The following is a 17581-nucleotide window of genomic DNA, read 5'->3' as shown; positions in this document are numbered from 1 at the left end:
TATTTCGCGTGCTATGTGGAGGGAGGTGGCAATGGCACTGAATGCCACCTCTCTCACCTCCAGGACTGCAGACCAGTGCCGGAAGAAGTTCAATGACCTGACGAGGGCAGGCAAGGTAACACACTGGACACACTCCGTTGGGCATGATCGCATTCACCCTCTTTAAAATATAATAACTGCACAGCTATTCCTTCGCACTGCACTGCGGTTAAGGGGGGGCACTATAGAAATCATAGAAAGTTACAGCACGGAAGGAGGCCATTTCGGCCCATCGTGTCCGCGCCGGCCGACCAAGAGCTATCCCGCCTAATCCCACTTCCCAGCTCTTGGTCCGTAGCCCTGTAGGCTATGGCACTTCAAGTGTACATCCAAGCACTTTTTAAATGTGGTGAGGGTTTCTGCCTCTACCACCCTTTCAGGCAGAGAGTTCCAGACCCTCAAATCTCCTCTAAACCTCCTACCAATTACTTTAAATCTCTGCCCCCTGGTTGTTGACCCCTCTGTTAAGGGAAATAGGTCCTTCCTATTCACTTTATCTATACCCCTCATAATTTTATACACCTCAATAAGGTCTCCCTCAGCCTCCTCTGTTCCAAGGAAAACAGACCCAGCCTATCCAGTCTTTCCTCATAGCTAAGATTCTCTGCTCCCAGCAACATCCCTGTAAATCTCCTCTGTACCCTCTCTAGTGCAATCACATCTTTCCTGTAATGTGGTGACCAGAACTGCACGCAGTACTCTAGCTGTGGCCTAACTAGTGTTTTATACAGTTGAAGCATAACCCCCCTGCTCTTGTATTCTATGCCACGGCTAATAAAGGCAAGCATTCCGTATGCCTTCTTAACCACCTTATCTACCGGGCCTGCTACCTTCAGGGATCTGTGGACATGCACTCCAAGGTCCCTTTGTTCCTCTACACTACTCAGTGTCCTACCATTTAATGTGTATTCCCTTTCCTTGTTAGCCCTCCCCAAATGCATTACCTCACACTTCTCCGGATTGAATTCCATTTGCCACTGTTCTGCCCACCTGACCAATTTATTGATATCTTCCTGCAGTCTACAGCTTCCTTCTTCAGTATCAACCACACAGCCGATTTTAGTATCATCTGCAAACTTCTTTATCATACCCCCTACATTCAAGTCTAGATCATTGATATATACCACAAAAAACAAAGGACCGAGTACTGAGCCCTGTGGAACCCCACTAGAAACAGCCTTCCAGTCACAAAAACACCATCAACCATTACCCTCTGCTTCCTGTCTCTGAGCCAATTTTGGATCCAACCAGCCACTTTGCCTTGGATCCCATGGGCTTTTACTTTCGTGACCAGTCTGCCATATGGGACCTTATCAAAAGCCTTGCTAAAATCCATATACCCTATCTCAAACGTACTACCCTCATCAACCCTCCTTGTTACCTCCTCAAAAAACTCAGTTAAGTTGGTCAGACGCAACCTTCCCTTAACAAATCCGTGCTGACTATCCTTGATTAATCCGTGTCTTTCTAAATGAAGATTTATCCTGTCCCTCAGAATTTTTTCCAATAATTTTCCCACCACCGAGGTTAGGCTGACTGGCCTGTAATTACTCGGTCTATCGCTTTCTCCCTTTTTAAACAAGGGTACAATGTCTCCAGTCCTCCCGCACCTCACCTGTAGCCAGAGAGGATTGGAAAATGATGGTCAGAGCCTCTGCTATTTCCTCTTTTGCTTTGCTTAACAGCCTGGGATACATTTCATCCGGGCCTGGGGATTTATCCACTTTCAAAGCTGCTAAGCCCCTTAATACTTCCTCTCTCACTGTTTATTTCATCTAATATTTCACACTCCTCCTCTCTGATTGCAATGTCTGCATTGCCCCTCTCTTTTGTGAAAACAGACGCAAAGTATTCATTAAGAACCATACCCACGTCTTCCGCCTCCACACACACATTACCTTTATGGTCCCTAATAGGCCCTACTCTTTCTTTAGCTATCCTCTTGCTCTTAATGTATTTCAGGATCTCACAATACGTAGCGCCAGCTCCCTGACCGTAATTCCTTGCATGCACAACCATAACCATCTTCCTGTGCTTTAATTATCATATCTAGAACTTCAGCTATTTGATGCCATCTGGGAAAAATTTCTCAAATGTCAACCAAAACCTAATGACCCATTCTTGTTGCAGGAGAAACTTATGCACAATGCCCGCGAGAGGCAGGAGTGCAAAGGGGGCATTCCCAACATTAAGGAGCTCACCCCCTATGAGGAACAGGCCGTGGAGTTGCTGGGCAGGCAGTGTGGTCTTGCTGTGGTGGCAGATGGCGAGATCGGTGTGACAGTGCAGACTACAGGTTAGTGGCAGTAGATCTGGATAGACGCTATGGCATCCCAGTGCTCCGGCTGCTAACCATAAGCTGACTCCCTAATCCCTTGGGAGTTATGTTCAGAGATTCTTAGCTTGTACTTTCTCTTCCTGCAGAGCCATCACAGCAATGGGGTCTAGAGGAGGACGATGATGACGACGATGATGATGATGAGGAGGAGGAGAAACTTTGCTTCCTCATTGATTATGATGATGATGATGATGATGAGGAAGAGGATGACGAGGACAAGCCGGATCGTGAGTCCCTGCAGCTTGATCCAGCTTTGTGTTCCTCTGCCCCGACCCCCTCAGTCTCACCCCCTGCGTCCCTGGCTTTCTCACTCCCACGCTGCAGTTCAGATATGGTCACCCGGGCACAGTTAGACAGCGTTAGCGAGGAAGTGGCACTGGGTGATTCCCAAGGCATTAGGGAGCCAGAGGAGTGGGGAATGGGTGAGGAATTGCCACCTTCCCACCGGAGGCCGAGGAGAAGGCTGCCCCTGGCTTCGGAGCCGTGGGACTCTGATCTCACGGGTACTCGCCCGAAGAGAAGGATGTTCAGCGAGCATCATACATACGTGCAGGCTTTACGGTCAGTCTTCGAAGATGTGCAGCATCTGACAGCCGTGACTCTGGAGTCTACGGCCCTCATTTGCAGCAGCATCAGGGAAGCTTTCACTTCACTGCAGACATCAATGGAGCATGTGGCAGCTTCACTGGAATCTGCAGCACACCCCCATCTCAGAAATGTCCAGGAACCAGTCCATGCCCACACTCCCACAGAAGCACAGAGTGCTGCCCTGTCGGTAATAGGGGAGAGAATAGACGGCACCCTACGTGCTGGATTTCAGACTCTGGGGGCTGGGATACAGGCTGCTGTCTCTCAGGGCTTTCAGGATCTGATAGCTGCCATTAGACCAACCATCCCGCTGGTCAATGGGAATGCAAATCCAGGGCCCAGTGCGATGGCGACAGCTGAGGGTAACCTACCTGGAGCAGCTGGTTCTCAGGACAGCAGCACGTGGCAGGCCTCTGGCCTCCCCCCTCACAGCACTAGGCCAGTGGAATTTATGAGGCGATACCAGACTGCCCAGGCAGAAGCTCAAGAGATGCAGCCAGCGGCGGCTCCCTGCCAGGAGCAAGCTGCCCTAGGAGGAGGACCACCTCAATCCCATGAGCCTTTTGTAGCACAGGAGCAGCCAATCACCTCTTGTGATACTCAGGTTGCACCTCGGAGAAACAGTAGAATAGGAGAAAGAAAGGCACGTTTAACTACTCCTGGGAAGCACTATGTGAGAAGGAAGTAGGATGGCTTATAGTTACTTATGGGTTGAATGTGCACTTACTTTGTGCTCAGTTATTCAATTGGATGAGTAAGACTTGGATGGTCATATTGAGCCAACAAAGTCCGAAGTGTGATGATCTAGGATGGGTACCAGAGTGATGGATTTATTATTTGTTTGACGGTGGGGAGGAGTTCTTGGAGTTGTGGCAAAGGTGCTGTGCTAAACAGATGAGAAGACTTCAGTGCTTAGTTGTGCGCAGTCACTGAGGAGTCCTTGTAGCAACAGTCATCCTGATGCTCTCCTTCATGTAGGTCTGCCTCCAGAGCAGCTAGGACTGGCTCCCCAGGCATGTACCTGTCCATGTTCAGGCCTTTTTTTAGGTTACTAAGTTGTGCAGGGCACAGCAAGCTATAACTATGTGGGGCACAATCTGGAGCATTCTGTAGAGCCCCTACCCCTTAAGACCCCGATGGTCCCCTCAATGACCACTCTGGTAAAGGCGCATGCCTTGTCTTATTGCTCCTCGCCTGTTCTCACAACTCTTAGTGAGGTCATTAACCATGGCAGCAAGGGCTAAATCTTGACCCTCTCAAGCCATTGTTGATGAGTTTAGGGGGAAAGAATTCTTAAGAATGAATGCAGCATAGCAACTTCATGCAAATCTCCTGTGGAGAATTCTTTGCATGCTGTCACACACAATATGGGCATTCGGAGAGTGGAAGCTCTTTCTGTTCATGAAATTGATGGGGTGGGCGGTGGGGGTTGGCCGTGGGAGCTTGCAAAGCAACATTGATACCAAACTGGGTGATAATACACTGATCCCCTGTGGCTGCCTGAAATTACCTGGTGGCAGAAAAGTTGAGTGCGGTCATCACTTTCACAGCCACGGACAGATCTGTCTAGGCCGGTGATCTTCATGCAGTAGATGGCACAGTTCTCCTACTACCTGTTGAAGGCCATTCTTCTCACTCAGAGCTGCTCGCTAAAGTCTGCATAAACCTGTGTAAATTATTTAAGGGGAGGGTAATATATTGCTCATAAGCTGCCTCAGTCTCCTTTCCTCTATTCTCTTCTCCTACTCTGCCATTATAATGGTAAACAAAGGAATTCCCATTGGCAATCCAAAACCTGGGCCTCACTGGGGGACAAAAGTATCCTTGGGGTCTCGCAGGCTGTCAGTAGCACGTGCAGTGCTATCTATGGAGAAAAAAACAAAAGCAAAATGCTCCAATAACTTTCCCAGCTCCAGTAACCTGTGGACTAAGTTCCTACACTCTTCAGGCTCAAAGGTTCCTCACTTCCGTCAGTCTCAGCTGATCCTTGGAGCAGGTGAACTTTCAGAACCTCATTCTGGGTTAGCCCAGTATATTGCAAGCGTAACTTCCAGAAATCCAGTGCTCCGAGCCCGCTGCCCTCATATAACGAAATGAACTTCAATGAGACTCAGTGGGTGGAATGCGGGGAGGTCCAGCGTACGATCAGGAACTTGGCTCCATTGATTTTGAGATGAAAAACCAGCAAAAATGGCTTCCACCCCATTCTGCAGAATAGTACATTCAGTTGCCTTGATTTTGCACCCCAGAAGCAGCAAGGAATTTTGGGGCCCTTGAGATTAGTGAGCTTCCATTTATTCCATGCATTTACCACCTCAGGGCTCCATTTCCCTAACGCCCTTCTTGCTGGTCTCTTTGTTTCCATTTTCCATAAATTACAGTACATTCAAAATGCTGCGCCTTGTTTCTGATCCATACGCAGTCCCACACTCCCTTAACCCTGCCCTGTCCAAGATCCATGGCTCCCTGTCCCTCAGCAAATCAGCTTTAGGATTCTCATTCATACCTTTAAATCCCACCATGGCCTCCCGAACCCTACCTACCATCAAATGCCCTCTGGAACTCCCTCCATACATCCCCTGTCTTCCCACTTCCCTACTCTCAAAAGCTGCCTCAAAGCACATTTTCTGACTCTGCCTTCATTCCCTGCTAATTATTTCCCAAGAAAGTTGTGGATTAAAGGCTTTTTTTTCTTGGAAGAGTGAATGTTTTGGTCTTGGTAGACAGGCCCTCTTTTATGTTCCCGCGCTCGCTGTCTTTTTGTCAATATTGAAAGCGCCGCAGAAAGATTTCTGTGAGCTGTTGGGATCCAGGAATTGTCACACCGAGGAAAGAAAATTGGCCAAAGGAACGCCCGTACGAGATTGACTGTCACATAGCCACTCTGTCATTGACCTTGGCTTAACTTAACCTGTTCTCGAGATTAAAAGGCTTGGATAGAGTTGATTGTCGATGGTCTCTGATGGAGTGGGTTACAGTGGCCAATGGCAGAACAGCCCTTTATTGTTAGACACTTTCTTTTCTTCTAAGTGCGTCTGTTATTCTTTTGCTGATTTATTTGATTTCTCTGATGTCTTGATTGGTTTAATCTCAAATACACTACTCCCTTGACATGTAGCAAAATGTCATCCGTTGCTTTGATAATTACTGGGAGTTATTGTTACAGTTTGGGCTCTCTGCCAACACCTTGATTCATATTCCCAGCTGGGCAGCTTTTTGAACTCTTCTGAACCCACCATGTCTGGGTTTAAGTAAAACTCCTCATACAGAAATCAGTTGGTCCCCTATAGAGCTCTCAGTACCTAGGAGCTGTTGTAAAGACAGCAAATTGTAAAACCGTGAGTAATGAGTGTTACTTTATGGGCTTTTATTTGTATGTTCCTCCTCTTAACCAGGTAACAGTTAAACATTGGGAGACTGAAGCAATCGTCTTATTTCCCCACCACAAACTGCATCCCCTTCCCCGGCTAATGGCTCAGGCTGAACCAGACTGTTCGCACCCTCGGTGTCGTATTCAACCCCAAACTCAACTTCCTACCTCTCCATCACAAATCCACCTACTCCCACCTCCATAAAGTCGCCTGTCTCTGCCCCTGCCTCAGCTCATCCGCTGCTGGAATCCTCATCCATGTCTTTGTCACCTGCAGACTCAACTATTCCAGTGTTCTCCTGGCCGGCCTCCCATTCCCCAGCCTTTGTAAACTTCAGCTCATGTTAAACTCTGCGGCCCGTATCCTAACTCACACCAAGTCCCGCTCACCCATCACCCCTGTGCTCGCTGCCCCGTGTCCTAACTCGCACCAAGTCCCGTTCACCCATCACCCCCTGTGCTCACTGCCCCGTGTCCTAACTCGCACCAAGTCCCGTTCACCCATCACCCCTGTGCTCGCTGACCCGTGTCCTAACTCACACCCAGTCCCGTTCACCCATCACCCCCTGTGCTCACTGCCCCGTGTCCTAACTCGCACCAAGTCCCGTTCACCCATCACTCCTGTGCTCGCTGACCCGTGTCCTAACTCACACCCAGTCCCGTTCACCCATCACCCCTGTGCTCGCTGACCCGTGTCCTAACTCGCACCAAGTCCCGTTCACCCATCACCCCTGTCCTTGCTGACCTGTGTCCTAACTCGCACCAAGTCCCGTTCACCCATCACCCCTGTGCTCGCTGACCCGTATCCTAACTCGCACCAAGTCCCGTTCACCCATCACCCCTGTGCTCGCTGATCCGTGTCCTAACTCACGCCAAGTCCCGTTCACCCATCACCCCTGTGCTCGCTGACCCGTGTCCTAACTCACACCCAGTCCCGTTCACCCATCACCTCCTGTGCTTGCTGACCCGTGTCCTAACTCGCACCAAGTCCCGTTCACCCATCACCCCTGTCCTTGCTGACCCGTGTCCTAACTCGCACCAAGTCCCGTTCACCCATCACCCCTGTGCTCGCTGACCCGTGTCCTAACTCGCACCAAGTCCCGTTCACCCATCACCCCTGTCCTTGCTGACCTACATTGGCTCCCATTCCCCCAATTATTCAAACGTAAAGTTCTCATCTTTGCCTTTAAATGCAGTCATGGCCTTGCCCCTCCCCCTCTCAGTAACCTCCGCCAGCCCTACAACCTCCTCTCCCACAATCTCCTCCCAACCGCCCCCCCAAGCTCTGCATTCCTCCAACACCCCACCTTGCTTCACCCCATTATTGGGCGGCCAGGCCCAATGTACTGGAATTCCTCCTAAACCCCTCTACCTCCCACTTCCTCCATATAAACCTACCATGTTGACCAAGCTTATAATCAACCCTCCAACTATCTCCTTTGTTGCAACATCCAGCTTTGTCCAATTACACTCCTGTGCAATGTCTTGAGATGTTTTTCTACGTTGAAGGTAGTATATCAGTGAAAGTTGATGTTGTCCACTTAAGTACACCTTCTCCTTCCTGTCACCAAGTCAGAGTCACTGACATTCGCCTCACACACTCCATCACAGTCACTGTAGCAGCCTTCACCCACTGTATCAGGGTCAGTGTAATATCAATCCTCTATATCTTCAGCAAGTTCAGGTGCTGCTGCAATCTGGTGCCACCTTGTCCGTCCCCCAGTCACCAGACAGCTCTCAGAAACCATGTCCATCTCGACAGCCTGAATCATTGTCCATCTCTCATTAACTGTCAAACCATTGAATTTTGATTTGTGTGAAAAAACACATTATTCCTCCTGGTTCCATTCATCGCCTGCTCTTCTGAACAGAGTCAGGTTTGAAACTCTGAGTGCGACACTCAGTGCTCCCTGGCAGAATGAGTGCCAATCGCAGAGATCGTACTGAGGACAGCAGGTTACAGAGCAGGCGGGCTCCATTACCCTGCGTTCAGTGCACCACCCGCTGCTTGGGAATCCACACCAGAGAGCTGCAAAAGAGTGAGCAGCCCAGTACTATAAAGTGTACAATCCCCGGTTTGACATTCCCTGTTGATCATTCAGGATGAAGTTGACAGTTCTATACTTTACCAATCAGCTATTTAAACTGCTGGTCAGTGCTGTTCAGTGCCCCTGGTCACTCAGAGTGCGAATGGGACGAAACGAAGGTAAATCTGGACTGATCTTTAAATCACTGTTTTAAGCGGAGAGACTGAGCAGCTTATGGAAAAGCTGTTCAAACTGAGAAATGGGCTGTAAGTCGGTTATAGTGATTATTTGGATTATGGAGCAAATTGATCATTACAGCCAGATTCCACTATGCCAAGATTTTGGATACTTTATTACTTTGGAACAGTTTAAGTATTGTGTAAATCAAGTATTGTAATGTTACTTGCTGTGGTTGTCTGTGTAATTTCTTACCTGTAAATAAATTGGAATATTACTTTTAGTCTGACTGTGGTCTAATTGTGTGATATTTACTATTTTCTGGACAGGAAAGGGTGGTGAGCAGCCCATGTGGTCTCTGGTGCATAATTGAGTGATAAACCAGAAGTTGATAGTCGTGTGACACGATTGTTGGTTCACCACATGCAAGTTTCCATTCTGGTCCACTTGTGGAAACTCTCTGCTGTGGACTTGACTGAAACGTGCTGGGACAGCCCACATTGTAACAATTGGTGGTGGCTGTAGTGGGATGAATACCAACTCTAGACCAAACAGGTTGTTTACAGTTTAAATTAAACTATCAAAGGCAAACGGCACTAACAATGAGGACTCGATCTCAAACAGGCATGGGTAGAGTGCTTGAATTGACCGGTTTGGGAACAATAGGCCCAAGTGCATTAATGATAAGTGCTTGAATTGGCGACTGACAAGACAAGAGGAGACCACGGTGCAGTCATGAGCATAACTTTCTATTCCTTTCTCCCTCATGTACTTATATAGCTTCCCCTTGAATGCATCTATGCTATTTGCCTCAACTACTCCCTGTGGAAGAGAGTTCCACATTCTAACTGCTCTCTGGATAAAGAATTTTCTCCTGAATTCCTTATTTGATTTATTAGTGACTGTTATATTTATGCCTCCTAGTTTTGATCTATCCACAAGTGAAAACATCTCTACATCTACCCTATCAAACTCTTTCATAATCTTAAGCACCTCTATCAGATTACCCCCTCGGCCTTCTCTTTTCTAGAGAAAATAACCCTCGCCTGCTCAATCTTCCATGATAGTTATAACCTCTCAGTTCTGGTATCATCCTTGTAAATCTTTTTTGCACCTTCTCCAGTGCTTCTATATCCTTTTTATAATATGGAGACCAGAACTGTGCACAATACTCCAAGTGTGGTCTAACCAAGATTCCATACAAGTTATAACACAACTTCTCTGCTTTTCAATTCAATATCTCTAGAAATGAACCCGAATGCATTGTTTGCTTTTTTTTTATGGCCTTATTAACCAGTATTGCTACTTTTATCTGTACCCCCAGATCCCTCTGTTCCTCTACCCCATTTACCTGTACCCCCAGATCCCCCTCTTCCTCTACCCCATTTATCTGTACCCCCAGATCCCTCTGTTCCTCTACCCCATTTATCTGTACCCCCAGATCCCTCTGTTCCTCTACCCCATTTATCTGTACCCCCAGATCCCTCTGTTCCTCTACCCCATTTATCTGTACCCCCAGATCCCTCTGTTCCTCTACCCCATTTATCTGTACCCCCAGATCCCTCTGTTCCTCTACCCCATTTATCTGTACCCCCAGATCCCTCTGTTCCTCTACCCCATTTAGACTCTTATTTTCCTAGGAATATGTGGCCTCCTTATTCTTCCTACTGAAATGCACCACCTCACACATCTATATTGAATTAATTTGCCATTAACACGCCCATTTGGCAAGTTTTCTTGTATTATGTCGCAATCTTCCTCGATATTAATCTCCCCAATTTGGTGTTGTAAGCACAATTTCAAATTATGCAGATAATTCCCGAGTCCAAATCCAGAATGTTACCGGGCTAAAAGGGTTAAATTATGAGGATAGGTTGTATAGACTAGCTTTGTATTCCCTTGTGTATAGAAGATTAAGGGGTGATCTAATTGACACATTAAAGGAATTGATAAAATAGATAGAGAGAAACTATTTCCTCTGGTGGGGGGAGTCCAGAACAAGGGAGAATAACTTTAAAATTAGAGCCAGGCCGTTCAGGGATGATGTCAGAAAGCACTTCACACAAAGGGTAGTTGGAAATCTGGAACTCTTCCCCAAAAAGCTGTTGAAGCTGGGGGTCAATTGAAAATTTCAAAATTGAGATTGATAGATTTTTGTTAGGCAAGGTTATTAACGGTTACAGAACCAAGGCAGGTAAATGGAGTTAAGATACAGATCAGACATGATCTAATTGAATGGCGGAACAGGCTTGGCAGGTTAAATGGCTTCCTGTGTTCCTATGTAAATGGTGAGCAACAGTGGTTCCAGCACCGATCCCTGTGGAGCACCACTTCCCACCTTCCACCAGTCTGAGTAACTAACTTTAACCCCTACTCTCTTTTCTGTTTTGTAGCCAGCTTACTCTTCATTCTGCTACTTGTCTCCTGACTCCACCTTAGTCATGAGTCTACTATGTGGTAGTTTATCGAAGGCCTTTTGAAAATCTGCACTGTGTCTGACACGAGACAGATATAGTGCTGACACGAGGACACGGTGCAGACACGAAGAGGATACAGTGCAGACACGAGGAGGATAAGTTGCAGACATAAGGACAATGTGCAGACATGAGGAGGCTGTGCAGACACAAGAAGCCTGCAGACATGAGGAGGACAATGTACAGACACGAGGAGGAGACAAAACGGCCAGTATAAAATTCAACTGGTAAATGAATGATTTTGTAATGAAGTAATGGTATGACACTACAGCCCACACACTGAACTCCAAATGAAAAGTCGCTTCCTGTACTTCTGGAGAAGGGCACCCAATGATTCTGAAACTCGGTGTGGAGGGGTTGTGGTCCTGCTGATGTGACAAAGCATCCTCCACACAGCTCATTGATATTTCACATGCTATTACAGAACATGAGCTCTTCCTGTTTACTCCGAACCAGACTGAAGTTTGCTCATATTTACCATTAGTTTTACGGTGGTAATGGGAGAGGTGGCGATGGAAAGGTGGGTAGGGAAGAGTGCTGCCCATTTCTGTGCCTGTTGTGATCTGCCATTGGATGCTAGTAGTGCCTGGCCAAATATGGGAGACCATGTTGTAAAATGGACAGTAATATCCTGGCTTAAAGAAGGAGCGGATTGGGAACTTAATATTCCTGGCTACAAGGTATTCAGGAAAGATCGGAAGGAGAAAAATAAAGGAGGGTGGTAATATTGATCAAATAAACTATTATAGCACTGGAGACGGAGGACGTAGTTGCAGAGCCAAAGACAGAATCTATTTGGTTGGAATTAAAGAACAATAGAGGAGTTATTACACTACTGGATGTATACTATAGGCCACAAAATAGTGGGAAGGAGATAGGGAAGGAGATGCCATTTATTTTCTCGCTCTTCAGATATGAAAATTGATAATTGCCTACTCTCATGTGGCATGTACTTTGGCTGCCCAGGCAAATTACAGAAAGATGCAAGAACTACAGAGTAGTGAGAACGAAGGACTTTAATTATCCTAATATAGACTGGGATAGTAACAGTGTAAAGGGCAAAGAGGGGGAGGAATTCCTGAAATGTGTAAAAGTGAACTTTCTTGATCAGTATGTTTCCAGCCCAATGAGGAAGGAAGCAGTGCTGGACCAAGTTCTGGGGAGTGAAGTGGGGCAAATGGAGCATGTTTCAGTGGGAGAGCATTTGGGGAACAATGATCGTAATATTATCAGGTTTAGAATAGTTACGAAAAAGGACAATACAAGTGTAAAAATTCTTAACTGGAGGCGGGCTAACTTCAGTGAGTTGAAAAGGGATTTCCCAGGTGGATTGGAATCAAAAATTGGTAGGCAAACAGTAATTGAACAATAGGAGACTGTTGGACATCCTGGAGTGTCGTATGTTGGGACAACTTGGGAAGTTAGGGGTTAATAATCAAACTTTCTTGTATGGCGGAGCAACAGGCTTTCCAAGATAAACAGGATGGCTGAAGTCTAATGAGAGGAAAGCATGACTTGTCTTCTGCTTTTAGTGTCTGAGTGTTAGATACGAGAAATGCTTGTGCAAGGAAGTAAGTGACAGCAATGATGTCAATTGTGAGTGATTAAGTTATAACTTTGGTGGCTAGTGTAATACAAGTAGGTAGAGGGATCCATTAACTATAGTATAAAAAGATAAGTTAATAAAGCCTGCTCCTCAAAGGGTTTAAGAACAGTTAGGTCAGGAAGTCTTGTTTAAGGGAAGTAGGCTTGGAGTAAAGAACTACAACTGTTTACATGAATAGGATTTGGGAATAGAGACGTCCTGAGATCTTATCTGTGACATGCACCATTGCAGGGAAAATATATTATTATGGTGTATAAAGGAGCATGGTTTTCAATAGTTCTTCAGAGATTGGGAAAGATACAGAAACCGAAAAGCTGCTCTCTATACAGTTAGGCCAATCACTGTGCTGCATATCAATAAAGTCTGTTCCATATAGTCCACCATCAAGTGTCTCGTGCTTACTCAAAACGTGTTGTTGTGAACAATAAAAGGAAGGAGGTTGAATGCTAACATTTGGTTTTGTGAACTTGTCCAACGAATACGCAGACGGTGAGTATGATTTAATATCGATAGTGGGTATAACTAGGGCCTTCAAAGAGGAGATGGTTTGGGTACAGAATAGACATATTCCCATGAGGAGGAAAGGATGGACATCCAAAGCTAGAGCTCCCTGGATGACTGAAGATATAGAGATTAAAATGAGAAAGAAAAAGACTTCTAACAAATGTAATAAGGTGTATATAATACAGTAGAGAACCAAGCTGAATATGGAAAGTACAGAGGAGAACTAAAAAGGAATAAGAGCAGCAAAGAGAGTATGAGAATAGATTAACAGCTAATGTAAAAGGGAACCCAAAAGTCTTTTATAAACATATAAAAAGTAAAAGGGTAGTCAAAGGAAGGCTGGGGCCAATTAGGGATCAAAAAGGAGACGTTCTTGTGGAGGCAGAGGGCATGGCTGAGGCACTAAATGAGTACTTTGCATCTGTCTTCACTGGAGAAGAAGCTGCCAGTGTCGCAGTAAAGGAGGAGGTAGTAACGATATTGGACAGGATATAAATAGAGGAGATACTTAAAAGTTTGGCAGAGGCTCTTGCCAAAATCTTCCAATCCTCCTCAAATATGGGGTTGGTGCCAGAGGACGGAAGGATTGCAAATCTTACACCCCTGTTTTAAAAAAGGAGGGGAATAAACCCGGCAATTATGGGTCAGTCAGCCTAACGTTGGTGGAAAAACTTTGAGACAATAATCCGGGACAAAATTATTTGGCATTTTTTCTTTTCATTCACGGGATTTGGATGTCGCCGCGGCAAGGCCAGCATTCATTGCCCATCCCTAGTTGCCCTCGAGGAGGTGGTGGTGAGCCGCCTTCTTGCATACAACTGAGTGGTTTGCTAGGCCATTTCAGAGGACAGTTAAGAGTCAACCACATTGCTGTGTTAAGAGGAGATTGGACAGAGTGGTTCAAAATCATGAATGGTTTTGACAGAGTAAAGAAGGAGAAACTGTTTCCAGTGGCTGAAGGGTCGGTAACCAGAGGACACAGATTTAATGTAATTGACAAAAGAGCACGTGGAGTCAGGGAAGGAAATCTACCATTAAACCAACCGTCTGCTCTCTCAGGTGGACGTAAAAGATCCCATGGCACTATTTTGAAGAGCAGGGGAGGAATAGTGCCAGAGGACTGGGGGTCGGCTAATGTGATTCCTATATTTAAAAAGGGAGATAGAACAAGTCCAGGGAACTATAGACCAGTTGCTTAACGATGCTGGTAGGAAGGATATTGGAATCTTTACTCAAAGATGTATTGAAAAACATCTAGAAACTGAAAATATATTAAAGAATAGTCAAGCACAGATTTCAAAATGAAATGTCATGCTTGACCAAACTTACTGAATTCTTTGATGTAGCAACAGAAAATGTAGACAAGTATAATATAGTAGATGTAATATATTTGGATTTTCAAAAGGCCTTCGATAAGGTACTGCATAGTACATTCATAACTAAGGTCAGAGCACGTGGAGTCAGGGGACAAGTAGCAGAATTGATACCATGCTGGCTACAAAACAGAAAACGGAAAGTGGGTGGTTAAAGGTAGTTACTACTCACTGGTGGAAGGCAGGAAGTGGCATTCCACAGGGATCAGTGCTAGGACCACTGTCGTTCAAAATTTGCATTAATGATGTAGACTCGGGAATCAAGACAATTTCAAAATTTGCAGATGACACCAAATTGAGGGAAGTAGTTAATAGAGAGGAGGACTGCGACAAAATACAAGAAAACATTAATAAACTTGCAGAAAGGGCATGTAATAGGCAAATGAATTTCAATTCCGGGTGCTCCGGTTTCCTACCACAGTCCAAAGATGTGCAGGTTAGGTTGATTGGCTATGATAAATTGACCCTTAGTGTTAGGGGGATTAAATATGTGGGGTTACGGGGATAGGGTGGGATATGTGTTGGTGTAGGGGTTATGGGGATCGGGTGGGATATGTGTCGGTGCAGGCTCGATGTGCCGAAATGGCCTCTATCTGCACTGTGGGGTTTCTGTGATTTCTGTGAATATAGATAAGTGTGAGGTGGTGCATTTTGGTAGCAAGATTAAGGAGGTCACATACTCCTTGTAAAATAAGAGTCTAAATGGGGTGGAGGAGCAAAGGGATCTCGGAGTACCGATACACAAATCATTAAAAGCAATGACCCAGATTAATAATGCCATCAAAAAGCAAACAAAGCACTGGGGTTAATTTCTAGAGGTATTGAATTGAAAAGCAGAGAAGTTATGCTAAACTTGTATTGAACCTTGGTTAGGCCACACTTGGAGTATTGTGCACAGTTCTGGTCTCCATATTATAAAAAGTATATAGAGGCACTGGAGAGTGTGCAAAAAGGATTCACAAGGATGATACCAGAACATAAGAACCTAAGAAATAGGAGCAGGAGTAGGCCATTCGGCCCTTCGAGCCTGCTCCGCCATTCAATAAGATCATGGCTGATCTTCTGCCTCAACTCCATTCACTGGCCCTATCGCCATATCCCTTGATGCCCTTACTAGTCAGAAATCTATCGACTTCTGTTTTGAATATACCCAATGACTGAGCCGCCACAGTCCTCTGGGGTAGAGAATTCCAAAGATTCACCACCCTCTGTGTGAAGAAATTTCTTCTCATCTCAGTCCTGAATGGCCTACCCTTTATCCTGAGACTGTGGCCCTTGGTTCTAGATGCCCCAGCCAAGGGAAACATTCTCCCAGTGTGAAGGAATAGCCATATTCAGAAAAATACACCATCCTAGGAACAGAATTTTGACTTATTAAAACATGACATACTGGGTCTGGAAGTCTGGAAACCTTAACAATCAAAAGATGTAAACAGCATACAGGCTTTTGAGATAAGATGAGTTGTTGACACTGAAACAATAGCCCTATTGAAGCAGCAGGTTGGAGGTTCCAGGAAGTCTGCAGTTTGGAAAGAACACAATAGCTATACCCAGTTAAGTGTTATAAACCAACACTTCAGAAAGAAACACAGAACATTAAAGAAACGTGCCTTTGTAAAAATGACATCAAGTAAAAGAAACACCTGACATCAAATGAAACAGGAGACACGATTATATGTTACAACCAACTGAGGTAAATAAAAATTGCATAAGTCACCCTAGTTGAGGTGTTTTTAATTTACACGTTGTAAAAAGAATTGCACAGAATGCCTTCATAAAAATAACATGAAATGAAACACGGGAGGGAACAGCTATCATATTGTTTTTGTGTTGAACTTGGAACACCTAGGAGACATGAAGTCTGTGGTTGTAACCAGTTGAGGTGTTCTAAATGCAAAAGATACAAACAGGAGACCTTGATAAAAATGAAATCAAATAGAACCACTGCTGTCACATTGTTTTGATGATAAGCTTGAGACACAATTCTGCAAGCTACAGTTGAACTGACAGTAAGAATAGAAAGAAGTCAACAGAAGAATGACTAGAGATAATTAGCTTACATCAGCAGAAAACTTCAAAGGATGTACCACTGCAGAAAGGGTATAAATATAGAACTTTCAAATGGGAAGATAGAATTCGCTGAAAGGGGCAAAGCGATTCTCACACTTCAGAGGCAGGCTCTAAGTTTTTAACTCTTTGAGTCTCGGGGATCAAAGGTATTTGATTTTGGTGGATATTCTGAATAAGACTAAGAAATGTAAAAATGTAACGAAGTTAAGATTTGAGAATAAGGATCTCTGATAAGAATTGTAAGCTATTTGTATTTGGAACTGTTAATGTTGAGATTGAATCACCAGCTGTAAGTTACATGTCGGTTCTTTAATAAATCTTTTTTAGAATTTTTAGAATAAAGCGTCTAGGATTCGGCTACCTCTAACTTTAGTCGAAGGTGAACGTCTGGGGAATACGCCTGATCCGGGGTAGCCCTACAGGGGCTAGGACTAGTAACAATCCTTTCACCAGCATCCACTCTATCAGGCCCTGTAATAATTTTGTATGCTTCAATGAGATTAAAATCGTGCTGTTTATATTTTATGATCTTTCCATATTAATCCTCCCAAAGCGCATCACTTCACACTTCTCCACAATGAACTCCATCTGCTGTGCTTCTGCCCATTTCACCATCCTGTCTGTCATCCTGAAGCCTATAACTATTCTCATCATTTGCTACTACTTTGCCAAGTTTCGTATCATCTGCAAACTTTATAATTCTGCTCCCTACACTCAAGTTTAGGTAATTTATAAAAATTAAAAAGAGTAATGGACCCAAAACTGACCCTTGGGGAACACCACTGCGAACCACCTCCCAGTGTGAAAAACATCCATCCACCACCACCCCTGTGCTTCCTGTCACTGAGCCAATTTCGTATCCATACCGCCATTTTTCCCTTAATTCCATGGACTTCCATCTTCTTCATAAGCCTCCTGTGTGGCACTTGAATGCCTTCCGAACATCCATATATAGAACATCTACTGCACTATCTTAATCAACCTCCTCTGTTATCTCAGAGTTTAATCAAGCTAG

The 17581-nt window shown here is 45.1% G+C and overlaps 2 protein-coding genes across 2 annotated transcripts; both read left to right on the top strand.

The window, feature by feature from the left end:
• The first annotated feature begins 6 nt into the window (after positions 1 to 6).
• On the top strand, positions 7 to 14991 carry LOC147103048 (uncharacterized). The gene is made up of 4 exons (XM_085962324.1): positions 7 to 115; positions 2170 to 2335; positions 2464 to 2604; positions 10933 to 14991. Exons 1-4 carry the CDS (start codon positions 14 to 16, stop codon positions 10965 to 10967), a joined length of 444 nt encoding a protein of 147 aa, XP_085818450.1. The 5' UTR covers positions 7 to 13; the 3' UTR covers positions 10968 to 14991.
• Positions 2611 to 8401, top strand: LOC147103049 (uncharacterized). The gene has a single exon (XM_085962323.1). It carries the CDS (start codon positions 2709 to 2711, stop codon positions 3651 to 3653), a length of 945 nt encoding a protein of 314 aa, XP_085818449.1. The 5' UTR covers positions 2611 to 2708; the 3' UTR covers positions 3654 to 8401.
• Positions 14992 to 17581: the final 2590 nt, after the last annotated feature.

Source organism: Somniosus microcephalus, chromosome 20 (assembly GCF_052327205.1).
Source record: "Somniosus microcephalus isolate GS21.2 chromosome 20, FLI_Smic_1.0, whole genome shotgun sequence".
Lineage (NCBI taxonomy): Eukaryota > Metazoa > Chordata > Chondrichthyes > Squaliformes > Somniosidae > Somniosus > Somniosus microcephalus.
Note: the sequence above shows the minus strand (reverse complement) of the source record. Positions and strands in the feature narration are given on the sequence as shown.